Raw genomic sequence first — 26,914 nt, forward strand, 5'->3', positions numbered from 1 at the left:
TCTGTGCTGCCTTTTATACTTTCATTCATCATCCCCTTTTTTCTTGATACTTTTGACTTCCAGTAGTCTCTTGGGTGGTTTTTTCTGCCAAAAGCCTTCGCACACTCCATTCTGTCTTCCACTCAGCCAGTCAAAATGATCTGCCTCAAGTATAGGTCTCACCATGCCCCCTTCCCTTCTCAGTAAAAGTCATTGTACTCAATAAAAGTTTCCAGGATCAAATAAAAAACCCTCTGTTTGGCTTTTAAATACTGGCATAGTCTGACCCCTCCCTACCTTTTCAGTTTTTTTGCACCTTAAACTCACCTACATGCTCTTTGATCCAGGGAGTTTGATTTCCAGCCTGTTTGTTCCTCACGTAAGACATTCCATCTCCTGATTCAGGGCATTTTCACTAGCTTTAAATGCTCTTCCTCCTCTTTTATCTCCAGCTCCAGGCTTCCTTATCTTCAAGTCCCAGCTAAAACCCTACATTCTACAGAAAGTCTTTCCTGATTCGTCTTAATTTTAATGCCTTCCCTCTTTCCAGTTTATCTTGTGCATAGCTTGTTTGTACATAGTTGTTTATATCATCTCTCTCCATTAAAATGTCAGCTTCTTCAGAGCAATGACTGTCTTTTGCATTTCTTTGAATTCCCAATTCTTAGTGTAGTGCTGTTTCATAGATTATGAAATTATATCACAGAGGGCACTGGAGGTTTACCTCTCCATCCTCTAACAGGCTCACTCTTGATCTGGCCAGACAGGCAGACAGCCTCAGAGGGGTTAATAATCAGCTTTATTCTAGTTGGGTCTTCTCAAATGGTTGCTGGGAGAACCAGCTCCTGTAGCATTCCCTAATTACCCTTCTTGCAGCAGCCAGTGAGAAGGTGGGGCCACTACCCTTAGTCTTGATGGGGTCGATCTTTTGCACTCCCCTCTATCCCCTCAAGCCTCAATGGGGACTTGTTCCTCTATGCATTATTCATAGTTTCCCCCTATGGGTTCCCTGTGGTTTTCTCCCATGGAATTCCCCCCACCCTGACCAATGCTCACCTGCTTTATAAGGCAGTCAGACAAAGAAGCCGTCTTGCCAACATTAGGCTCACAGGTTAACTTTGGCAATATTGTCATTTTGTGCCAGCATAGGAAATATTGCATTATGTTGCCCCTTATCTCGTGGTACAGCCTCAGTAGGACTGTCTGTCACGACTATTCTAGGAAATACTATCTAGAATCCTTGGGGCTATTCTGGGAGTTATTATTTAACCACTGGAAACTAGACGTTCTCATGGCCATGGATCCTGAGAAACTACACACTAAAAGATAACAAAATCCTCTTTACATACTAGTGCTCAGCATGTAGTAGGCATGTAATTAATGTTTGTTCTCCTTTCTTGCCTTTCTCCTTCCCCAGAAGTTAGTAGCACGTTTTTTAGTTCTCTGGAATCATGATCTGCCACTGTAAATCAGCATTGTTGTCTTTCAAAGTTTTTGTCTTTACAAATGTTGTTCTTGTATAAATTTTTCTGTTCACTCTGTTCTATATTGGTTCATAAAGGTCTTGATCAGGCCTGTGGAACATAAAGGATAGGATTCTCGGCTGCCAGGGAAAAATGTAGGGTTGCCACTGTGCATGCTTCTGTTTGTTACATGACTCGGGGCAACCAACCATCTACAGTCTCTAGTGTAACCTGTCTGCAGTGGAAGAAGTTTAGCCTGTTTTAATTTTGACCCCAACCTCCTACCCAGTTAGTACAGGTCTGGTCTAGTTGTTTTCTTTGAAACTTCCCCTTTCATCTTACAACATAATCAGAATGATATTTTTCAATGTGTAAAGTGAAATGCTTAGAATTACAAAGGAAACCAATGGTGTTAGGAAAATATTGAAACAGTAGGTTCATATATCCTGAGTTCAGAAACCTAGGTCTGAATGGTCTCTTACCATCTCCATAGATATTTTGAGTATTAACTCTGTTAGTCCTGATTCTCTTCCTTTTTTGGCTGAGAAAATGGAAACCAAATAAAAGTTAAGCAACTGAGAGGATTCTGGGAATATAGTGGAATAAGGCAGGAAATTAACCTGGTGTTCCCAGATTCCCCCACAAATAATTTAAGATAATGCCTTAATTATAATGACTTAGAGTGGCAGAAATAATTAAAAGTTGTGATAAAGTATTTGTCTAGCCTAAGATATCTTGGGAGGAGGATATTAGGAAAGACCTGACCTCCTGGGGTGGTGGTCTGGCCTGTTTGAAGTGCAGATACCAATAAATCAACAAACCACAAGCCCTGTGGGCAGCTATGTTAACCAGAAGCCTTGGCTTCAGGAACTTTCTCCCCATGGACTGTGTGGGGGTCAGATAGTTGATCAGGTAAAGATTATGGGGCCCTCTGTTGGCACTGGACTCAGAGCCTAGATGCACTGGCCAGATTAGGTGCCAGGCTGTGGTGGTGGGCAAGAAGGGGCAACCTACATGTTGGTAAGTGAGGTTGAAGAGGAGCAGGGGCCCTGCTGGTTTTGGTCACTTCCAGGAGAGTGGAGTCCCCTGGTTTTGGTTCCAGGGTAGAGAGGTGAGCTGAAACTTGTAGCCACAGTGCAGAGGCAGTTGTGCTGAGGTTCCCTGGTCTCTGCTTAGGGTGGAGAAAGGAGGGTACCTAAGGTCAGGCCTTCAAATAGAGCTCAGAAAACCACAACAGGAAAAACCTGACACTTGAGACATTATCCCCCACACTTTGAGACTAGAACCCAACTCTAACGTGAAGATGAAAGCCAAGAAACTAGCTGCTAAAAAAAAAAATGAGCGAGCAAACGAGAAAGAAAGTGACCATAGATAGCTACAATGGTAATAGAGAAGATCTGAGTTCAAACTGAGATGATGACATTGAAATCAAAACAGCTACTTCTACTTTAAAGAAAAATGTAAAATGGTCACAAGTCCAAAAAGAGCTCTTGGAAGAGCTTAAAAAAGACTTTAAAAATCAGAGAAGTTGGTGAAAAATTAGGAAAAAAATAAGAGCAAGGAAATTATGAAAAGAAAGGCAACCATTTGGAAAAAGAGATACAAAAATTTATGGAAGAAAATGACTCCTAAAAATTAGAATTGGGCAGGGGGGAATCTAATGACTTCATAAGACATCAAAAAATTATGAAACAAAACCAAAAGAATGAAAAAATAGAAGAGAATTTGAAACATCTCATTAGAAAAACAACTGACCTAGAAAACAGTTTGAGGAGAGCCAATATAAGAATTGCTGGACTACCTGAAAATTATGATTAGAAAAGAGTCTAGACACTATATGTAAAGAAATTAGTAAGGAAAATTGCCCTTGAAGTTTCAGAACTAGAGTCACTGGAGGTTCCCAAAGTGAATGGTACTGCCTCTGGGGAGCAGCGGAACAGTTGAGGGTGAGCAGTAATCTTGGGTGCAGTTGAGGGGTGTTGAATAAAAATAAGGGGATGGTGAAAGCATAAGAAGATAAGAAAATTTTGTTTCATACATGTTTTATCTGTTGTTTGTGTTCATCCTTCATTGCCAAAGGAGACCCTGCCATCAGAGAAAAGATGACATGACTTGCACTTGGCTTTGTTTTGAGTGAGGGAGGGCTGTGCAGGTCACCAGTCCCACCTCTCCTCCAGAGCCATCTGAATCCAGTGACCAGATATTCCTCAGGATGACTGGAGATGACCGTGGGAGACCGTGGCCCCTTTAGGCCAAGGTCTTTGCAGGTACTCACTTAGGGTGAGGCAAAGCCCATTCATTGAATAGGACTGTTTAAGAAGTCATAGTGATTATATTATTTTCCAAATAAACATACAAAATTCAAGTTATAAGTGTTAGTGGTCAAGTCTACCAACAGGTCTTAACAAGTTTTGGCAGGTGAGCATATCTCACTTTGTAGGGAAGTCCAGTATGCATCAGCAGGAATATGTGTGTGTAATGACTTCTTTCAACATGATATACTATACTGTTAACATGCTGCATTATTGCATCATCAGAATTTCAATGCAGGAAAAATCCCACAAATTTACAATAAATTATTAAATTTAAGATTAAAATGTTTTTAATATTTTTTGAAATGATACAAATTTCCAAAAAAAACACTAAAGGGTTAAAGAAAGATTACCAGGGGGTTGCTGAGTAATTTTATTTTTGTGTGTGTGTGTGAAAAGGGGATGTTAGGTCAAATACGTTTGAGAATTCTGAACTAGAGGGTAAAATAAAAATTGAAAAAATCTACTCAGTATCACTTGAAAGAGATCCCATGATGAAAACTCATAGGAACATTATAGCTAAGTTTTGAAGCTCCTAGGTCAAGGAAAAAAATACCACAAGCAACCAGAAAGAAACAATGTAAATATTCTGGATAATAGGATAATACAAGATGTAGCAGCTTCTGCAGTAATAATGAAGAATGAAATGAGCAGAAGTAAGAGAACATTGTATATAATTATAGTAATATTGCTGAAAGAATAATCGTGAATGACTTAGGTATTGTGAGTATTAGAAATTGGCTGGAAAGGACCGGCGAAGGTAGTATCCACCTCCAGAGAAAGAAGACAGACAGAGAGACAGATAGAGAGACAGACAGAGACACACACACACACACACACACACACACACACACACACACACACACACACACACTCACACTCACACTCCTTCCCTCCCCCGTGGGAAGGGCGGAGGGAGAAAATTTGGAACTTAAAATGTAACAAAAAATATTTTTAAAAAAGAGAACTGAAAATGTAACAAAAATTTTTTTTACAAACACACACAGACACAAGCAACTTTGTCTTTTTCAAACCATGATCGTCATTTCTCGTGGACTCAACCACCCTGGTCCTTCTCTATGATTCCAAGACCCTCCAGTCCTTTTGGTGCATTACTCAGAAGTCTCCAGCTTCTAGAATAGGAATACTTGCTTAGAACAAAAGAATTTTTCCCTATCCTCACCTTTTCCTACCTTGGCATTGAAGTAACCACATATCACTCTATATGTTGATTTGATTTGGAAAGTTTTATTTTGTAGAATTTCTCTACTTTGTTCTCAGTAAGGTCCATAAATTGAAATTATTTTTATGGTGGCATTTTTACAAATGCTTATTAATAACATAATGATCTTATGAAACAATGCTTTTTTCTGGGTATACTTTCAAACCTTCTCTGGCAGTTCTTTTTTTTTTTTTTCCCCTCTCCCAGATCTACATCCTTTATTTAGCTGCAGCTTTCTTCTTTCTTCTCGTTATGTTTATGGCAAGAACGTCAAGATTTATATGATTCAGCTCCTCTAGAAGTATGTGTGCTCATTGCACAAGGAGCTCATGTTCAGAGTCCCAGTAATCAAAGTTTATTGGTAGTCTAAAAAACTATGTGATTTTAAGCATCCTCTGCCCCTTTTCTGCCATGGCCATTATCATCAGCATATTGAGTGGATTATGCTTGGTGAATTTAGGAGAGATTGTGGACTAAAGTCCCACAGGATAGACAGGACTAAAGTTCTGCAGTTTGTAATTGCATCGTTGCAGAAACCTGCCTTAATGAGATGACAGATTATTTGAATATAGGAGAACCTTTCCTTAGCAAACCACCTAAGCTCAAGCTTTAGTGCTCTTGGCACTTCTTAGAAGACTGTACCATGGCTTTTTATTCGTTCTTATATGTAGATGCTTTGGCGTACTGATGAGAAATCAGGCATGTGATGCAAAGTTGCTGACATTGTCCATTTTTGGTTAATACTTTCTAACTTTCTCCCCTCATGTATTTGGTTTCTAGTCCCTTAAGATCTTAAGAATTGACCCTTCATAGTTACGTTGCCAACTGCAAGATTTTCTTCTGTGGACTTGTTCTGGTCGAGCTGCTCTCTTCTAATTCATCCTAAGTATTATTTCCACATATATCAGTGACTGAGGTATCAGATTCAAATGTGATAGTTACTGCCACTGATGAAGATTGATGAAGAGTAGTTAGCTATAGAAACTTAGGTAAATCTGGTCCATTTTGCATCTTTTTTTGGTCCTCAATTTTGTTTATAAATACTTTTTACTTCTGGTTTGGTTCTTATGACAAGTTGTTTTTTTTTTTTTTCTGTTATGGCCCATTTTCTCCTTTGTTACTTTTTGTTAGGAGAGGCAAAAACTGTTATCTTCTAACAGTATTCTTCATATTAGTATGTACTCTAAACCAGTTTTGCCTTGGCTATACTATCTCCTCATTTGCTGACTGAGGTGGTTTTTGAATTCTCTTGCCCTCATTTGGTGACTTCTTTTTGTTGTTATTTTGTTAAAGGGAATATTGACTTACAAAAGGAGTTTGTTTCCAGTTTTTCAGGATTCACTGTTTGTTTAATGGATTAGGCTAGAACTTTTTTAACAAGTCATCTTTTTAATTATAATCTGGGGTTACTTTTGACTGGTGTGACTTCATGAATTTAATTTTCTGTGAACTTTGGTATTTGCTATATCTATGTCTATATGCTGTGCCTTCCAACTCTTTTAAAGAATGTCTTCATTGGAAACAGTAGATGCTGTTCAGTTGTAATGACATATTAATGTAAAGAAATATTATTGGACCACAAGAAATGACAAGGGACAGGTTCAGAGAAACTTGGGAAGACTTGTATGAAATGATGCAGAGGAAAGTGAGCAGAACTGAGAAAACAACTTAGGAAATTACTTCCACATTGCTTGAAAGACAGTATACTTATAACCTGTTGGCAGAAAGGCGATGGATTAGATAACACAGAATAAGAAGCTCGTTTTCAGACATTGTCACTGTAAATCTGTTACAAGAGAGGACTTTTATTTGAGTTAGTTATATAGGGTTGGGGATAGCCATTCAATATTGACTGAGCATGATTAGCAAATGATAAGCATTTATTAATAATGGTGATGGCCTAGAGCAAGGATGGGGGAACCTGTGGCCTCCAGACAATATGTTGGCCCTCTAGGTCCTCAAATATGGCCCTTTGATTGAATCCAAACCTCACAGAACAAATTCCCTTGATAAAAAGGATTTGTTCTGTAAAACTTGGATTCTGTCAAAAGGCTGCACCCAAGGCCTAGAAGGCCACATGTGGCCTTGAGGCCAGATGTTCCCCACCCCTTGCCTAGAACTACTGAATGCAAAATTATTTTCCAGGCCCTGCCAATGTACAGATTTGTTTTTGCATGCATATGCTTATTTGTTACAAGAGAGGACTTTTATATTTTTGGTTACTAATAGTGAAAGGAGTGTCAGTGAAACTTTTGGTGGACTATATAAATGAGGAGTATGGAGAGGGTCAGGGGAACATGAACAAGTGGAGTATGTCACTTTTGTAACTGATTTGAGCTATACTTAGAAGTAAATTGTACATAATCAAGATTCATCTATTTAGATAAACCTTTTTTCCTCTGCTTTGTGAATGGAAATGTTGATGTTTGTCAGGTTTATAATAATGAAAACATTTTTTTTTAAAGGAAAACTAAGCTGACTACTTCATGGCTAAGAGCCTGAGTGATTAGCAGGGCCTTTGCAGGAGCTGATTTGGCTAGTATGAGGCAGTTCTTGGGGAGGAAATGCTGGGGGAAACTGGGAGTTTGAAACCCTGGTTTTCCAGTCTCTCCCTGTATGAGTTCAAGTAGTTTTCTATGTGATGAGTGAAAAAAACCTTTGTTTTTAGTGCTCTCTTCATTAAGCACCATCTCTGATGTTTTACTCACTTGATAAAGAGTCAGGATGACCTGGTTTCCAGTCTTAACCCAGATGTTTCTAGTTGTATGATTCTGTGCAAGTCACTTATGAGTGACTCATCTGTGTCAGTTCCCTCATTTGTAATAGCAATTACCTCGCTTTTAAAAGGATCAAGTGGAATAATGTGCTTTTATAAGCAAAAAAGCTTAAAGCTTTTTTATATTTTGTTTAGTTTTCTGTGTATTTGTTGTATTCCTCTCCTTATAATTTAAGTTCATTGGCAGACTGTTTCATTTTGGTCTTTGTATCCATAGTACCTGGTTCAGTACTTGACACACAGAAGATCTTTAGTAAATGCTTTTAGATTTTATTGATAAACAGGTGTGAGGCCTGGTTGACAGTCTTCAAGCTGCCCATTTCTTAATCCTGAGGCATATTTTCCAAACATACTTTTCACTGTTCTCCTCTTTTTTTTTTATTTTGAAATGACTAAGTATTGATTTGGTTTGGAAGATCTTAGCAATTTTTTCCCAAAATTTCTGTATTTCTTGATATTCTGAGAAGATGTTGGTACACATGATGAAATTCTCGTGATGGCGGTCTTTTTTTTATGTTAATCGTGAACACAAACCTCAATATGAGATTACCAAGTGTTTTGTAGAATATTTCTTGTTGCTTTTAGTGAACAGCGAAATCATCCTTCTTCTCCAAGGAGGAGTGACTGTGCAAGATACTTTGTTAGCTCCAGCTGTTTTAATTTTGTTGGGTAGCTAGTCTTTTTGTATTAGCATTATAATTCTTCTAGGGTCTGCCTTTTCAGTTGTTTTCTCACTTTTATTATTCTTAACGTACAGAATGATTGTAACAAGAATTCTTCTGTAGGTTGCTTGCATTTCCTCTTGACCAAAAATTAAATTCTTGCTTTGGCTTCTACTTTTTCTGTTTGGGATTTCAAGATTTCTTTTATTTTCCCCCTTTTTTTTCTCTGAAACAACCTTTTTGAAACCTTTAGTGATCTAATATGTGAGGATTCTTACATTTTTCTTGGTATAAACCAAATTTCAGAGGCTCAGAAGTGTCTGGTCTAGGATTAAGAAGTGAAAAATGGTTTAAGTATTGCCAAGAGAGAGAGTCAAAAAGAGTCCAGAAGCAGTCTCAACTATTGTTCCTTTCTAAGTGGTTACATTAATTTTTTGGTGACATTTGGTACTTGACACGTCCAGCAACTTTGGACTCATTGAACACATTATTCATGCTACACAGAAGGTGTTTGATCTCTTTCATGTTTTGATCCCATACAGTCTTTTCCAAAGTATTTTTTGCCCCTGCAGAAAGTCAACTTTGTACTTGCACTAAGTCTGCACTAAAGTCTGTGCACTAAAGTCAACATGTTGCCTTGGTTTGCAGAAGTTTGTCAGTTTCTTTGTAGACTTTCTCTACTGCTGAATCCTCTGCAACAAAAGGAGGAACACATGTGCTCCAGTGTAGTCTGTTTCCTTGTATTTGTCCTGTAAGGTGAGTGCTCTCAATTGCTAGACTGTATGAGCTTTTCCCATGTATCATCTTTTCTACAGAAAGTAGAATTTGATCCTTTTGGATCATACTTTGCTCTGAAATACTCTGCTGGGTTTTTGTGAGCCTGTTGTCTCCTAGTTATCCTTCTGAGTATCTGGTCCCACTTCGATCTCAGTATCCTTTCCTGCATCATCTGTATCATACTCCCCTAGTACCATTCCATAGATTTAATTAGAATCTCTAAACAGGTGATTTCCAGATCGCTATATATAGCTCCAGTGCCATATCCTCACCTACCTGTTGGACATCTCAAACTCAACACTTCCAAAGTGAAACAGATTTTCTCACCAAACCCAATCCTTTTCCAACTTAGCTATTTCTGTTGCTGGCAGCACCATCCTTCTAGTCACCTAGGTTTATACGCCAGCATTACCTTTGACTCCCATCATTTTCCTCACCCCGTGTATCTACTCGGTTGCCAAATATTGCCTGGTTTTTTTTTTAAACTCTTTTTTAAACTCATTCTTGTATCTGACTGCTTTTCTCAACATACACAGCCACCACCTTAGTTCAAGTCCTTATCTCTTCTGATCTGGACTATTTGAATAACGTGATTAGTTTCTTGATTAGTTTCCCTGCTTTAAGTCTCTGTTCTTCAATCTATCCTGCACACAGCTGCCAGAGGATTTTTCTTAAGCTCAAGTTCGGCCATGTCACTTCCTTACTCAATAAACTCGCTGTTACCTCTAGGATAAAATATAGAATTCTCTATTTGGCTTTTAAGGGCCTTCATAGCTTAATCCTAACTTGCCCTTTCCAAATTCTGTGTTAATGCCAATTTTTGAATGAATTAATCTTAGTTAACTAGTGAATGTCTCCTGAGGGGAAACAGCTAAAAATTGCAGTGTGGGAATAGAAAAAACTCTTTACTCGTCTTTTTTTTTAATTTTGGTGGTCCATAGTTATATCTTTTCATTTATACCCCCCCTACCTACCGATTTGCATCTTCCCCGCTCATTGTCCCACTTTATCATATTCCTTTGTTTTAGACTTGTTTTTGAGAAGTATCAGAGCAAGTACTAGTCAAGTAATAATCAATAAATACTTATTAAATGCCTAATATGTGCTAGGCGCTGTAATAAAGCACTGGGGATACAAAAAGAGGCAAAAAAATAGTCCCTTGCCTTAAGGAGCTTACAATTTTGGAGAAGAGATAACATGCAAACATACATACAAAGCAAGCTATATACAGGGTAAATAGGAAATAATTAACAGAAGGAAGGCACTAGAATTTAGAGAAGCTTTTCTCTGGAAGGTGTGATTTTTAGTTGGGATTTAATGGAAGCCAGGGAAGTCAGTACTTTGGAGTGGAGGAGTGTTCCAGAAGTGGGGGACAGCCAGAGAAAATACTTGGGAGTCTTGTTCACAAACAGCCAATATCGCTGAATGGAAAACTGTGTTAGGGACTAAGGTGTAAGAAGACAGGAGAGACAGGAGAAGAATGTTATAAAGGATTTTGAATGCTAAATAAAACGCTTTGTGTTTGATCCTGAAGAAAATATGGAAGCAACTGCAGTATATTGAATTAGTAGGGTGATGAGAGCCTATACTCAAGTGGTGGCATTGTCAGGAAAGAAAAAGGGGCACGTTCAAGTACTGTTGTAAAGGTGAAATCAACCAGCAACAGTTTGGATATAGGGGGTGGGAGACAAATGATAGTTCTTACCTATACTAGAGAAATACTCCTTTTCCTCTAGGTTATTACTGAAAATTCTTACACATTTCCTTTTATTGGTATTTAATTGGTATTTAATTCTGTGCTGTAATTAGTAAGGTCAGTGACATCTGAGAATATGTTTTAGTGCTTGATTTTTTAAGGTGACAGTTCATAGGCTAATTTTAGCTGCAAATGTTCCTACTATATGCCAACTTTCCTTTTAAGCTTGGTTGTTAAGTAGAGAGAGAAGTTGTGAAAAATATCAAGGATAGATACAAAGTTACGAAGAACGAAGTTGATTGAAGGTAAACTATGAAAAGAAGTGAACCCTTCAACATTCTTTTTGGTGTTTTTGGTGAACATTCTTAGTTAATTTTCTCAAGCATTTATTAAATGCCAGGAAGAAAAGAAAGGAAGGGGGGGAGGGATAGAGGGAAAGAAGGAAAAGAAGAAAGAAAGGAAGGAAACATTTATGTACCATATTATCTCATTTGATCCTCACAACAGTCCAGTGAGGCAGGTGCCATTATTACCTCCATTTTACAGTTGAAGAAACTGAAGCAAACAAGATTTAAATGACATGACCAGGTTCATATGGCTCGCAAATGCCTGAGGTTGAATTTTAATTCAGATCTTCCTGACTCCAGGTCCAGTGCTCTATCCCCTATACTACATAGCTCTAAAGTAAATAAGGACCAGCCTAGCTAAGTGTAGTAAGTTTTCACCAGGTTGGCTCCACAGCATTTGTGGGCCTAACAATTCTGAAACATTTATTATATCACAAAGGGGTTCTGAAGATTTGATGAGAATCTCCATTTGGAAAAATCACCCTTATGGAGGTGGTTGTGCCTGAGTTGGTTCTTGAAGGAAGGGGAAAAATTTTACCACAGGACAAATCATTCCAGGCACATGGAGGTTCATAAGAGCAGAAGTGGCATTGAAACAGAAAAGGGATAAAAATGGGAGAGAGTATCCCAAATTTTGTAGAACCTAGAGCAGGGGTTCTTTTTTGTTCTGGACCCCTTTGACAAGTCTGGTGAAGCCTATAGACTCTTTATTACCTAACTTCATTATTGAAGAAAATGTTAAATTTCAGTTAGACATTAGTGAAAATAAAGATTTAATTGTTTTCCCATCTAAGTTTATGGATCCTAAGAGTACATGAGCTGCAAGTTAAGAACTCTTATTTTGAAGAGTATATAATGGGAGCTGTGATAAAACTGGAAAAAAGGTTGGTTGGAGCCAGATTATAGAAAGCTTTAAATTTTGAACTAAGGAGTGTGTACTTTATATGAAAGGTAGGTGGTAGCTACTGAAAATTTTAAAAATTAATTAACTCTGAAGCAAGGGATTGTGATAAAGTGGGACCATTAGTTTATGGGGGAATGAAAAGATATAACTGTGGTCCTCATTTAAAAAAAGTTTAGAAAATTATTTTACTTAAAATTTTTTTTTAATTGGATTTTTAATTTTAGGACCAATGTGTTAGGAGAGCTCAGTGGGCAGCCTTGTGAATTGTAGAGCACAATGGGGAGAGACTAGAGGCAGGAAGACCACTGTAGAAGGCTGTTAAAATAGTTATTATAAGGGCCTGAATTAAGGTAAGGATAATGAAAAATAAAGAGCATTTTAAAAATATTGGTAAGGCAGAATTGACTGGAGTTTGAAAATTGCTTGATTGGGGAAATTTTGGGAGAGGAAGGAAATGACTTTTCAAGCAACTGATGATGATCTCTTGTATGAGATTTGTTTGGATGTGTATGTTATATCAGATGGCCTCTGATGGCTCCTACCCTCCAACCCTGAATTTAATTTTCTCTTTTAGTCCAGGACTCTGCAATGATGAAATTAAGGTCCATTTGTGGTAGTTACTTTCTTTTGTTTCAGGAGCATCATGTATCCTTTTGTTACCAGTTAAATTGATTCAGCTATTGTATATCTTGGCTAGTATATAGGAAGACTACATTTTGGAGTCAAAAGAACTGGATTCAAGTAAAGACCTAACTGTTTACCATTACTGTTTCGTTATCTGTAACATAAAGTCTTTATTTTAAGCCCATTTCTTCTTGCTTAGTTGAAGTATAAAATGCTGGTCATCTTCCAAATAAGAGCATCGAATTTTTAAGACCATGGTCAGTAGTAATAGTGATCTGAGAATATACAATGAATTCTTTAGATGGAATTTAAAATTCTAATTAAAGTTATTAGCCAGTAGTTCATAGATTTAGAACTAGAAAGGCTTTTGGGGGTCAGATTAGATGAGCTCTCTTTTCACATGAAAAACCTGAAGTACCTTTCCTGTGCCAGGAACTGTGCTGGGGGGCTCAGGATCAAAGATGAAAGTAAAAAACCTTGCCATGGAAGAGTGAACATTGTACTCCTGACATGGTGGGTCCAGGAACAGAAACTTGAGGGGCAAGGAAGGATCTGTCCTGCGAGTGCCCACAGTCTATACTGAGATTGTCCCAATGATTAGCAAAAAAAAAAAAATTAGATTTGCAAAGTCTAGTAACAATAAAAATTGAATCCTAATTGCACTTACAGTTCAGTGTTCTTTAGTTTTTGCTCGTAGAGATATCAGAGATTCTATACTGAGATATTTTTTCTTTCTGTGTCCAGTGAATTGCTTTTGTTTTTGTTGTAGTAGTTTAGCACTGATAAACAGATTGTGGCCTTTTGCAGTAATTAAAAAAATAACCTTTTCTCTCTCCAATCTATTCCTATACCAGTGCAGTGGTAATATTAATGCATAAGTCTGAACATGTTATACCTCCCATCTTCCTGCTTTTACAGACTTCAGTGGCTCTTTATTAACTGGAATAAAATACAAATTCTTGAGTCTCTTCAGGGTCCTCCGTGGTCTGATGCTATGCTAACTTTTCCAAGTGTTGTTTCATATTGCTTCTCTTATCTAAACTGTTCCCCCAGCCTATCCTGTCTTTTAAATTTCATACATTTATTCAATTCATCCCTCATCTGCTTTTGAAATGCTTTTCTTGCTTCAAAGCACAACTCTGGTACAACTTCCTTGTTCTTTGCAAATAAAGGAGATTCCTCCTTCTAATCTCTCGTGTCTGTTTTTCCTTTCCTATACTTTGCTCATTGTAATGGTATATTATGTTTGTATATTATTTGTATGCATATATCAGCCAGATGTTAAATTGTCAGGGACTTAATTTTCCTTTTTGGTATCCTCAAGTGTCTAGCATAATATCCTGTAGGTATTTAGGATATAATTCATGTTTGAATTTTAGATTACTGGGCAGGTAGAGATTTTAACCTTCCTAAAATGACTTGTTTGAAATGCAGCCTATTTGTATTGGGGACTCTGTCTATATTCAATTCTGCTAGTTGAGAAGACATGCCAGCAAAGTTGGAAGGGTAAATTAAATTCTACCAAGAGAAATGGCATGTCTTGTTTAGAGTACAAAAACTTTTTTCTCTGTTTTCAAATTGACTTTATTTTTCTTATGCTCACAGGCCAGATCATCAGACACAGTACATTCATCTGGCTCTTCAGATGCACATGTAAGTATAAAAGATAAGAGTGGAGTAATTGGGAAAGAATGTTCTTTCCTCACTATTATAATCTTTGTGGATGTCACATTAAAATTTTGATTGTGATGTTGTTTTCTTTATAATTCTCTTTCGTAGGAGAAAGTTTAAAAAAAAAAACCACCTGAAAATCATATATGGTAGTTACTCTTAAACACCATAACTCTTCAGGAATTCTTAATTGTGTCATGGATCCTTTTGGCAGACTGGTGAAACTAAATGGCCATTTTTAAGAATAATGGGTTTTTTTCCCTCTCATTTTATTTTATTTCTCAATTATGTGTAACAAAATTTTTAAAACATTCCAAATTCTCTTTCCCTCCCTCTTCCTTGAGAAGACAAGCAATTTAATTAATATAGATTATATACATTCAGTCATGTAAAACATTTTCATATTAGTCATGTTGCAAAAGAAAACACAGACCCCCCCAAATCTTTCTAAAAATAAAGTAAAAAACGTATATGTCAATCTGCATTCAGACTCCCATCAGTTATTTCTGTGGGGTGGAATATAATTTTCATCATATTCTGTTGTTATTGTTTAGTTGTTTTAGTCATGTCCAATACTTTTGTGACCCCATTTGGGGTTCTTTTGGCAACAACATACTGGAATTATTTGCCATTTTCTTCAGCTCATTTTACAGATGAGGAGATTGAGACAGAGGATTAATTGACTTGCCCAGAGTCACACAGCTAATAAGTGTCTGAGGCCATATTTGAATTCAGGTTTCCCTGACTCTATCCTTTACACCATTTAGCTGCCCTTCTTCATCATAAATCCTTCTGAATTGTAACTAAGTCATTCACAGCTGATTTTTGTGCACTATTGCTGTTATTGTGTACAATGTTTTCCTTTTTCTGCTCACTTCTGTTTGCATCAGTACATATAAGTCTTCCCAGATTTTCTGAAAGCATTCTGCTCATCATTTCTTATAGCTTAGTAGTATTCCTTCATAATCATATACTCCAACCTGTTTAGCCATTTCCCCAATAGATGAGCATCCCCTCAATTTTTAATTCTTTGCCACCATGAAAAGAGCTGCTATCAATATTTTTGTACATTATGGGTCCTTTTCTTTTTCCTTTCATTTCCTTGGGATGAAGACCTAGTAGTGGTTTTACCGAGACAGGTTATGCAGTTTTATAGCTCTTTGGGCATAGTTCCAAATTGCTCTCCAGAATGGTTGAATCAGTTTGCAGTCCCACTAAGAGTGCATTGCTATTCCATATTTTTCATATCCCCTCCAGCATTTATCATTAGAATAATGTTTTTAAATGAATAAAATAAAATAGAATTACAAAGTAAACCAAACTAAATTGAAATATAGCTACAAAAATATGAAAACAGAACAAGCTCCTGGATGCCTAATCTAGGGCATTTTATCATATGGCAGCGGCCCTGGGTGCTTGAAGGCCATTCTAGTACAGTCATAAGCTACAGCAGGTCCTTCTACACTAGAACAGCTTTGCACATGGGCCTGGAGTATGCATTATGTCTTTGGAGGACCAGCCTAGTAAAATTTAGAGTATCTCCAGGGTGAGCATGCATTTTCTGGGCACAGGAATGCTTTAAGACTGTTTGTTGTTGTTGTTTTTTAACAAAGTTATAGAAGGGGAGTATGCATTTTCCCAGCAGCACATATGTATATATATATATATATATATATATATATATATATATATATATATATATATATATATGAGTATGGTCGTGGGTCCTTGAAGTTTTGAAATATAATATGACAGTTATTTGAACATGGAGCCTTTTTTGTAACAAACAAGAACTCTCTTTGGCTAATTTTAGGCTTTAAAGTATCCAAAAAGGTTTACCAGGTTTAAGGAGAGAATTTTCCTTTTTAGGATTGCATAAGCAAAAAATGTCTTAATCATATTAGTCTGTTATATTAGAATCAATTAAAGGGACCTAAAGGTTATATATATCCCATCCTCTCTGCTAACACAGAGATTCATCTGATAGCATCCTTGACAGCTTGTGATATAGCCTCTGCTTTGAATGCTTCCAGAAACCAACAGAAAGCCCACTATTTTGTATGGCAAAACACTTTACTCCATTATTAAATAACTATTATTAGAAAGGTCCTTCTTTATATAAAGATGAAATCTGCTTGTTTGTAACTTCTAATCATTGGTCCTACTTGTCCCTTATTATGCAGTGGTACATTATGGGTGAAGAGCATTGGATTTGGTATCTCAAAATATCAGTTTGAGTCCTAATCCTGCTCATACTGGCAAGTAGTTAATTTCTCTGAGAATCAGTTTTCTGAAAGAAGATTTTTGTAGGTATTGAATGGGAGGTACTGTTAAGAATGTGAAAGGAAGTAATGGATAATAAGGCTGGAAAGGTAAACTAGAGCTCAAAGGCTTTACATGCACACCCAAGCTTATATGTGATCCTTGAGGCAAGGCAGCCATTAGGTTTTGTGGAGCAGGGAATGACATGGTTATATCTGTGATTGAGGAAACTCCCTTTGGCAGCTCTGTGGAGGATGGACAGGTATGGGCAAAGCCTTGAGACAGGAAAGCTTCTCAGTGACAGTAGAGTCCAGGTGAGAGGGGGTGGCCCTGAACTAAAGTGGCAGTTGTGTGTATGTGGAGAAGGGGACTATTGGGACACATGTGGTGGAGGTTAAAAAAATTTGCCAGTGGATTGGTAATGGGACGTGTGACTGAGGAGTCCAGGATGTTACACTAGAGTTTCAGAACTGTATGACTAGAAAGATGGTGGCATCTCTTGCCAGAAAGAAGGAAGTTAGGGACAGGTGTAGGTTTTGGGGGAAGAAAATGGGTTCAGTTTTGTGCACAGTGTGGAACTTGCAGTGTCCAATAAGCAGTTGGTGATTTGATCCTGTAGTTTAGGAGAGGTTATATAGATCTGAGCACTTTCAGCAGAGAGAGGTGACACAGAAAGCTGTGGCATCTGATAAGTTCCCATGTGAAAGACTGTAGGAAAAGAAGGAGACCGAGGACAGAGCCTGGGAGGGGGGGGACCCATGTTTCTGTAAATGAGGCTGAGCAGTGGTCAGAGAGGAGGATGAGCCAGAGTCGTGTCACAAAGCCCTAGAGAGGAGAGAGTATCCAGGAGAGGAGTGATCGTAACAGCTGACAGAGAGATCGCTGTTAAGGTGTGCTAAGTGGTTTGTCTATGGTCATACAACTAGTACATGCAAGAGGGACGATTTGGATGCAGTCCTCTCTGATCCCAAGTCCCCCTCTCTTGTCCCTGCACCGCTCTGCCTCATTTTGGTGTCCCCGAAATTCTGTGGTAAAGAGAGAGGCACACCTAGTGCACTGCAGGGTTTTTAGGAAGACACAGACAAGGACGAGAAGAAGGTAGGGTGAATTTTGGGATCTGCATGACTTTTGTCAGTGAAATAGCACAGGTCCTTTAAAATATCAAAGTAGGGTATAGCCTAAGATTCCACGAACTCCACTTTTTCCACTTGAATTGCTGGTAGTTTCAGGTCTCTCACAACTTCTGTTTATTCAGTCATTTGCTTTTATGGCAAATTTCAGGATGTTCTATTTATCCCTGTATACATTTAATCTTGTTGATTTTGGCTCATCTTTCCAGCCTGTCTACATCTTTTTGGATCCTGATTCTGTTCTCCAATCCATTCATGATCCTTATCAGTTTTGTCATCTGTAGATTTGATGAGTATGCCTTCTGGGTCTTGATCCCTGCCATTGATAAAATGTTCCACCAGTGCCTGGGAAAGGAGGTCGTACAAATAGTGGAGAATTAGATGACTGGTCAACTTGCTTGTGTGGGAGGGGTCCCTGAAAATACGCTGAGAAAGATGTGAAAACTACCAAGGATTTGGAATGGTTCCAGACCCCTGCTTGCCACAGGTGGCAGTGGAACACTGCTTGAAGAAAAAAGATTACCATTAATTGCCCTGACATTAATTTTTCACTTAAGGACATCTGGTAGAGTTACATTCAGTAGTTGGGAGTTTGTTGTGATTCCTGTCAATGTATTTGTCAATGCTCGATAATTCTAAATATTTTTTAATGAATGTAATGAATCAAGTATCACCTTAAATTATCACTTGGAAAAATTTGTAACTTGTGTGGTTCATAGATTTAGAGTTATAAGGTACCTTAAAGATCATCATAACACAGGCTCCTTATTTTACATATGGGGAAGCTGAGACCCAGAGAGGAACTTAGATCACACAGGTAATAAATGACAAAGCCAAGATTTGAACTCAGATCTTCCAAGTCCAGTGTAATTTCCACTACACTACACTATTCTTTTCCATATAGCTTCCAAGGGTAGTTTTGAATCTTGCGGCTATATTGATTTTCATAATTTAGTGTTGTTTAAGGCAAGGAAATAAAGGCTTAGTTTATATGGATTCACTAATCTAAAAATAACCATTTCAAAAAGTCATAGAAGGACAGGTAGCATGTTATAGTGCAGTGAGACCTAACTCAGAGTCAGAAAGACCTGGATGCATCTCTTTAAGGGTACAAGTCTCAGAGCAGATGTTGATCTGCATTGATAGAGGCAGTTGACTCACAGGTCTAATCTACAAAAGTCATGGACATTAAGTGAAAACAAGGAAGTGTCATGAAGTAAATATTAAATAAATGTGAATTTTGGGAAACCAATTCTAGCCCACAAAATATTATTACTTTTAAAGTTTTGAGCTTATGACCTTTTTTGCATAGAAAATTTCCTCTTTTTAGTATATGTAGGTTATGAAACCTGAATCATATGCAATCTTATAATTTATGTAAAGTGAATCATAAGGAGAAAGGGACAAAAAAGGAACTGTCAGTAGACAGTCTTCTTTCTCAAGTGAACAACTTATAATCCACTGATCGAACCTACTGATATATATTTTTTCACATCTAGTTTTAAGGAAAAATGTCTTCAAGGGCCTAGGACCATATAATCTTCAGATATGATTTCTTTTGCTTTTTTGTTCTGAAGATGGATGCAGCTGGACCCTCAGATACAGATATGCCAAGTCGGACACGACCTAAGAGCCCGAGGAAGCACAATTATAGGACAGAAAGTACCCGTGAGAACCTTTGTGATTCTCCCCATCAAAATCTGTCAAGGGTGAGTTAGAAAAAAATAACTTAAAAGTGTAACATTTACTCTGTGTTTTAGAATTGGTTTTCACTTTAAATTCTTCATGCTATTCAACTATTAAATTTCAAACTTGTATCTCAGTCTTGTTTCACTTAAAAATGTGTGAAAAAAGAAAATGAAAAAAAGACCTAGCTTTCCTTAATGTATCTTGTTGTGAAAAGAATAATCTTTTGCTTACATTGTCTTGTTACTAGAGCTTTTCAATTTTAATTTTTGTTGAAATTTTAAGGATAAAATTTTGAGTCATTTGAAACATAAATATTAACATACTTTTACCTATACAGATATTTAGGGGCCATTCCTTACCCTTAAAGAAAACAAGCAAGAACTCTTGCCTCTTTTTCTTGCTGATCTAATTAACTTGCAGAACATGTATCCAAAAACCAATTTTATTTATGATTGGCCTCTCAAGCTGATATGTCAGTATGCTTTCAAGACCTCTTTAAAAATAATTTTGAAGTCACTTTTGATTAGGTATAAGCTATCACCTTGTATGTAGCTCTGTATCAAAAAATTTCATGCAAAAATAAACCCCAACCCTCTAACTACCTAGAACTCTTTCTTCAAAAGTTAAAGTCTAATATAAGAAGATATAATTGCAAAAAAAGACCAGTCATTTTATAGATAGTATACTATCTATTCATAATGTCTATTCATAGAATTCATGGGTAAGTACAATTTGGGAATAAGTAGCAAATCTATATTGGAGGATCAAGGAAAGTTTCTTCTCTATGCCTGTTTAGATCAAGTAACAGAAAAGTAATAAATTCTCTTGTGATTAATCTAGGAAGACTTCAGCATGATATTTTTAAAAATATGTAAGTCCAGAGAATAACAGCCTATGGAATATATTCCAGAAGTGGTTTGAAAGATGATTTTTGAGTATCTAGGCTGGGCCTACCTTTCTTTTGATGCCTCTTGAGGACAAGTTCCAGGTTCTCAAAGACTGTCAGCAAGAGGGGTCCTTTATTGGACTGCATATGTCAGTGTAGCACAACAAAAGCATTGTCCCTATTTTACAAATGAGAAGATTGAGCCTTGGAGTAGTTATTTGATTGCTCCATAATCGTACCATTAATGAATGATAGTGCTTTGGTTCAAACTCAGGCTTAAGAATTTCAAGTCCTAGACTTTCTCCACAAAATTTATCTTTACTCCCATTTGACTTTCTCTGTCAGTATTCCTTTCACCTACCTCTTTCACCTCATCTTGTCTGCATTTTTGCTTTCACCTGAAGGTCATCTATTACTTAGAAGTTGTAAACTAATCTTTAGGACTGCCACAGTGTTCAGTGTTCATCGTTTTCCTTTGATTACTTGCATTTTAAAAAAGACCTTCGAGATTTAGAGGAATGAAGTCCTCTGTGTGGAATGACAGACAATTGCCTGAATAATCTTTCTGCTCTCTGTTCTTCATTTGTTGTTTTGCTCAGGTTTGGCCTCTGAGTTGTCCTACACTAGGCATTTGTTGATAGGTTCATCCAGGGAGGCCTCCTTTTAACAAAGGCAGGCAGTATGTTTTGTTTTAGAGGAGGGGGGTGTTCTATGCTGGTAGAGATGGGTTGTGAGTTGGTCTCTTCCAACCTTCCTGCTCTTGACCTAAGAAGGAATGATTCAATCAAGACTTGGCAAGTGGTCCAATGGAAGGTCGGAGGACTTGACTCTTAAATGCGCCTTGAATGCTTACAACTTGCTGAATGCTTATGATTTGCGTGACGTTGAGTAAATCACTGAATCTTCTTGGCCCTCAGTTTTCTTAGCTGTAAAATGACTAGTGAGGTCCTTTTCATGCTATGACCTGAAGGTCCACTTCTGGTGAGAGAATTAAGAAAAGACTAAGGATGCTCTGATTTAGAAAAGGCTAAAAATCAAGAACAGAATGGGTATACAAATGAGCCAAGGAGAGAAATGGAACAAAATGGGGTTTAAGAGAAAACAGTGAGGTAGCATCAAATTGACATCTGTGATGCAGAATTTTACCAATGGTGGTGAAGATACACTTGATGCGTGCAGTGTTGAGAAGAAGTTGTAGTTAACTTTTAAATTTTAATTTTTGTGGTATTGGAGTATATAGCAGCAAAAGGATGTTTTTTCTCTTTTCAAGAAATGAAAAAAAATTTGTATCTAAATTTAAATAAATCTTGAACCAGCAATAGCAGCTGGTTGCAGAGGATCTTGTTCTTTTATTAGGATTAATCTTTTATGATAAAGAAATCAGTTAGATAGTTTTGCGTGTTTTTGAATATACAGATTATACTACCAATTTAAGTATTTTCAAGATAATTTATGATAATGTTAGGTACTCATATCAAGTCAATAGAATAATTAGTTAACTTTTTTCTGATAAGGAAAGGATTACAAAGATAGCTCACTATATAACTGGATGATTAAAGGATAATGTTTAGTAAATAAATTGGAATTACTGATAAGTATTTTGATTCTCTGTAACTGAAACATTTCATCCAGATATAAAAATGATATGACTTTAAATGATTCTGGCTTTAAAAAGCTATGTGGTTAGTATAGTCACTTTATGATACACAGTTTTTTAAATGAAAAGTTTATCTTAAGTAGCTATTTTTTTTTTTTTTACACAGCTGTGGAAATTACTTTTATTTTATATAGAGTAATTCTCATTATGAATAGATATGTTTGCTATGGATAAAACTTGTATATGTGGAAGCTTTACATTTTAAGATCCCTCCCAAAAGTTTTATTAAATGGAATAATTTCTTTATGTATTGGATAAGCCATTTCTGGGTTGTTTCCTTAGATAGCTTTTCTTTAAACCTACCAGATGGTAAATATGCTTCAGATGTGTTGACCAGCCGTGCTGAAAGATTTGGCCACACCACACACGTTTGACTTCAGCATATCTTAAGAAGTTAGGGAAAAGATTTCAGTATTTTCAAATTGTAATTTAAAAAAAAAGTTTTTTTGGTAAATTTTTTTCACATCACCCTCAGTCATCCCGCAGAGCAAATGCTATTTTTTAAAAGACAAAATAAAGAAGAGGAAAAAAATCAGCAATACATTCAATTACATACATGTTCAGTGTACAGCACTTGTAGATCTCTCATCTTTGCTAAGGGAGTGTGTGTGTGTGTGTGTGTGTGTGTGTGTGTGTGTTTTCTTATATTTCTTTTTAGCCATTTCATAAAATTTTATTATAGAGTTCTTTTAGGTCTATGAATATAAGAGGTTGGGGTACCCTGCCTCTTGTTCACTCCCTCTCTGGAATTTCAAATTGATGATTTAGAATGAAGAACCTATTTTGTGATATTTGAAACATTGACATAGGAAAGCTTTTAAAGTTGAAATTTTGTTTTCATTCCCTCCTGTTTGTAAGTTCACCATTCCTCTTTGTTTTTTGTCTGTCCCATCTCCCTGAGGGTCCTCTTCCTTCCCACTGGCTTTTGGCAGGTGGAGGGAAAGGCCAGAGGAAAGGCCTTGCATGCTGGGTCTGTCTAGTGGTGCCCTTCCCAGCATGGAGGACCTCGTCCCCTGGTGTGGGCCAGGGAAGTCTGGCTTGCTTGGAACTTAGACATCAGTTCTAAACAGAGGTCTTTTAGGAATTGTTTGCATGAACATTGAAACTTGTTTTTCTTTTTGTAGCCACTTCTGGAAAACAAGCTCAAAGCTTTTAGCATTGGGAAGATGAGCGCAGCTAAAAGGACTTTGAGCAAGAAAGAGCAAGAAGAACTGAAAAAGAAGGTAATTGGTCCTTCTTCTCTTTCACCTGATAGCTCTGCTGTCACCGTGACACTTCTAAGGGCGGCGAGGTCAAGCTTTGCAGCTGGGTCATGCCTAAAAATAGGTTTGATTCAGTAGAAAAATGGTTTACATTGTTAATTGAAGCATGCTTTTATTCCCAAGGATGAGATTTGCCTAGTTAATAACTTCTGTAACTGACTGCACAGCTATTGATGGGTAGAAATCATTATTTTGCCTGCTTAGAGATGGAAGATTTCAGCTGCTAGGATAAACCTGGATGAGTTACTGGGGTTTGCAGTAGGAATGCCACATACTAAACTGTTAGTTAGACACTAAATTGTTGAATTCTCTTATTTAGGAGGATGAAAAGGCAGCTGCTGAGATTTATGAAGAGTTCCTTGCTGCTTTTGAAGGCAGTGATGGTAATAAAGTGAAAACATTTGTGAGAGGTGGTGTGGTTAATGCTGCTAAAGGTAAGTTTGACTATGGTAGCTGTAGTCATTTAGCAGTCATAGTAGATTTTGGTTATGTAGTTCAGAATTAGTGTGTGAAAGCTTTTTCAACTTAAAGTTTTTAATGAGTTGCCCAGGGGCACTGAGAAGGATATGTGCTTTATCATAAATATGTGCCCAGGGTGAAACTTGGGCCTAAACCTTCCTGACTCCAAGTCCAGCTTTTTAGCCACTTAGCCTTTAAAAAAAAAAAAGTTTAGTATTATATATTGGCTTTGTATTAAATCTCAGAGTTCTCTGTTTAACACAGATAATTTTTCTGAGAGTTAAAAGCATAAAATGTTAGAACTAGAATGACCTTGGAAATGTCTGATGCCTACAACAGGAAGGGACAACAACTTATTTGCTTCAGTCCTTAATAGAGGGGTTTTCCCCTAGTGATTTCCAGATTGCAATCTCTCCATCTCCATGCCTTAGTAAATAGTCTTAATAAGCTGAGGTGGTGAAAAAAATTCATTCATTGCCCATGGACCTCTTCTGACTTCTTCTCTGGGCTGGTCCTCTGATGGAAAACACAATCTAGCCTTGACTGTTTTTATGTAAAGCCTTTTAAAGTTTGCAGTGACTTAGCAAAGTTTGTGTTTATAGCCTTCAAGGAACCAGGGTCCTATAGATGCCATGAAAAGAAATCAGAGGAGGACTTTAGTGAACGTGTATGTACAGTCTACAAAATACTCTCTTCACAACTAGTATAATCCTCGTTTAGAGATGGAAAAAACAGCAAAGGCTCAATGAAATCAGGTGACTTGCTTAAGGCTACATCATTACTGGAAAGTTACAGAGTTTGACTAGACCCCTGAGGAAGAGATAGCAATGACAAATGAAATACAGTCATAGCATAACTTTTGTTTTAGCTTTCCCATATATATTGTTTTAAATTAATGGATTAGCAGTAATTTCAGACTTATCTCAAAGTATGAAACTGGAAGGAACACATGGCATGGTTCTGTTAACTTTACATTATTCTTTGCAGTTGTGAAAAGGGGTCATTGAAATTCATAAATAATCACCAGGCTTCACTCATACATGAGTTTGAGTTTTCCATTCCATATTTTCTAGGAGACATAACAAAGTGGAGAAAATTTCTAATTAGAGTTTCCTTCCACGCTTTAGTATCCTGTAGTGGATTTGCTGATAATAAAAAGGAAATGAGAGAAGTATAGACAGTAAGAAAAGGAAACAGCCTCATGATCTACTTATTATTTTAGTTCCTTTTGGTTTAAACACTTCAAAATTCTCTGTAAATATTAAATAGAGAGATTTAGGGTGGCTAAACTGGCAAAGTTTGACTGATTTAAAGTTGGTATTCAAGACTGAACACAATCTAATTTCAGCCTTTTAATTCTTACCTTACACTGTTTCCCTTCAGGAGTGCAATGCTCTAGCTGTTTCCAAAACATGTTTAGTGCTTTACCGCTCTTGTTCATCAGCTTACAGAACTCTTCAAATTGAAATTCTTTTTTTTTCTACTGAACTCAAATAACACTTCCCTCATGTGCTTTCCTTTTCCTTAATTCCTCTACCACCCTAGTCAGATGGGGGGGATTTCTTGTTCACTTTGATATCTATGTTTATGTTGTAGCTAATGTTTGTATCTTTTATTCTTCTTACTAGACTGCATATTCTTTGAAGACAAGGACTGTCTTACTTTGTATCCACTCCTCCATCCTCATCTCCCTGCTGCCCCTCCAAACCCCCAACCACCTAAACTGAACCTTAGTCCTTGTATATGCCAATCAGTGTTAATGGAATTAGAATTTATGCTTCAGTCAGTATAGCTGGCAGAGCCAATGCTTATTAAAATTAAGCAATTTTACTCTTGCTGCATTGGTAGAATGGTTATGAGCAAGCAACATATATAAGATATATAGATATATATGTATATGTATGGATATGTATTTGTATATATCTCTGGAATTGTTTAACCAATTCTGTTCGCTTTTGGTAAGTGTATTGATATCCTTTTTTGTCCTCTCAACCATATCTACTACCTGGCGCAATGTACCTTGGCACGTAGTTGGTACTTAACAAATGCTTTTTGATTGAAAAACAGGTTTGAAACTTATTATATAGTAAGCATTATCCCAATTTCTTAAATTATAGAAGAACATGAAACAGATGAAAAACGAGGCAAAATCTACAAGCCCTCCTCACGATTTGCAGATCAAAAGAATGCACCAAACCAGTCCTCCAATGAAAGGCCACCATCCCTTCTTGTGATAGAAACCAAAAAACCTGTAAGTCATACTCAGAAATCACTGACCTTTCATATCTGTATGGATGACCTAGCTGAGACTACTTTCTGTACTTCCACTGTAAGCAGGACTTTGGTATTTTTTTTGGAGGTGGTGAGTTTTGGCGTTTTCTAACCCAATAGCATTCACATTCAGAAGATTATAATACATTAGCACATGGCAAATGACCACTGACAGGCTTTAAGCAGTGAACAGTTTCTTCTTTTGTTTTCTTTAGGTATACTGCTTTGGCATAAAAATTTGCATTTTTCTTAATGTTCATACATTTGATATCAACCTAGTAGTTGGTGCTTCAGTTAGTGTATGTTAAGAATGCTTGGTTGCACCTTAAGATATACCTATAAATTATTGACTATATTTTAAACGAACATACCAGATGTTTTACATATAAATGAGCATTGTGCCATTTAAAGTCAAATTAGGGGAAATGATACACTTATTCTAATAGCTCCCACCATTCATAATGTTTTTGGGATTCCTCATGGGATATTTTTCAGAGCCTGTACACATTCTTTTGAATATATGCATTAGTAGCATGTCTTTATCCTTTTGGGGTAGATTGAGTTTTGGAAACAGCCAAAAGTCACCTGCAGCCAAATCCGTTGAATAAATGGAGTGATCAAACAGTGTGTAAGTATCTTCTTTTTGGTCAAAAAGAAGATACCAGGATAATGATTTTTGTTCTTATATTTTGGTGCCTTTTTTTTTAACCTTCCGAACTGGCTCTGGAGGCAATTCTAAGAGGTGATGCAAAAATATTTTAAGCAGTGTCTTTTAGAGAAGTGTATAATCTTCCAAAATGGCTGCTTTGGATCACAATACTTATTTAGATGTATTGGTTTTGGTATGTTAAAAATAGCAAAATGC

At 37.0% G+C, this 26,914-nt stretch overlaps 1 protein-coding gene across 6 annotated transcripts in view; it reads left to right on the top strand.

The window, feature by feature from the left end:
* U2SURP (U2 snRNP associated SURP domain containing) overlaps nt 1-26,914 on the top strand; it is a 105,510-nt gene that overhangs the window by 12,049 nt on the left and 66,547 nt on the right. For 5 of the 6 annotated variants that reach the window (XM_072618217.1, XM_072618215.1, XM_072618212.1 and 2 more), the window contains exons 2-6: nt 14,368-14,415; nt 19,403-19,534; nt 23,182-23,280; nt 23,639-23,753; nt 25,896-26,029. In XM_072618217.1, the coding sequence (XP_072474318.1) occupies nt 14,368-14,415; nt 19,403-19,534; nt 23,182-23,280; nt 23,639-23,753; nt 25,896-26,029 (528 nt within the window). Of the gene's footprint in view, nt 1-14,367; nt 14,416-19,402; nt 19,535-23,181; nt 23,281-23,638; nt 23,754-25,895; nt 26,030-26,914 lie in introns of those variants that run through there. The other variant, XM_072618218.1, reaches the window with a different exon arrangement.

Source organism: Notamacropus eugenii, chromosome 6 (genome assembly GCF_028372415.1).
Source record: "Notamacropus eugenii isolate mMacEug1 chromosome 6, mMacEug1.pri_v2, whole genome shotgun sequence".
NCBI lineage: Eukaryota > Metazoa > Chordata > Mammalia > Diprotodontia > Macropodidae > Notamacropus > Notamacropus eugenii.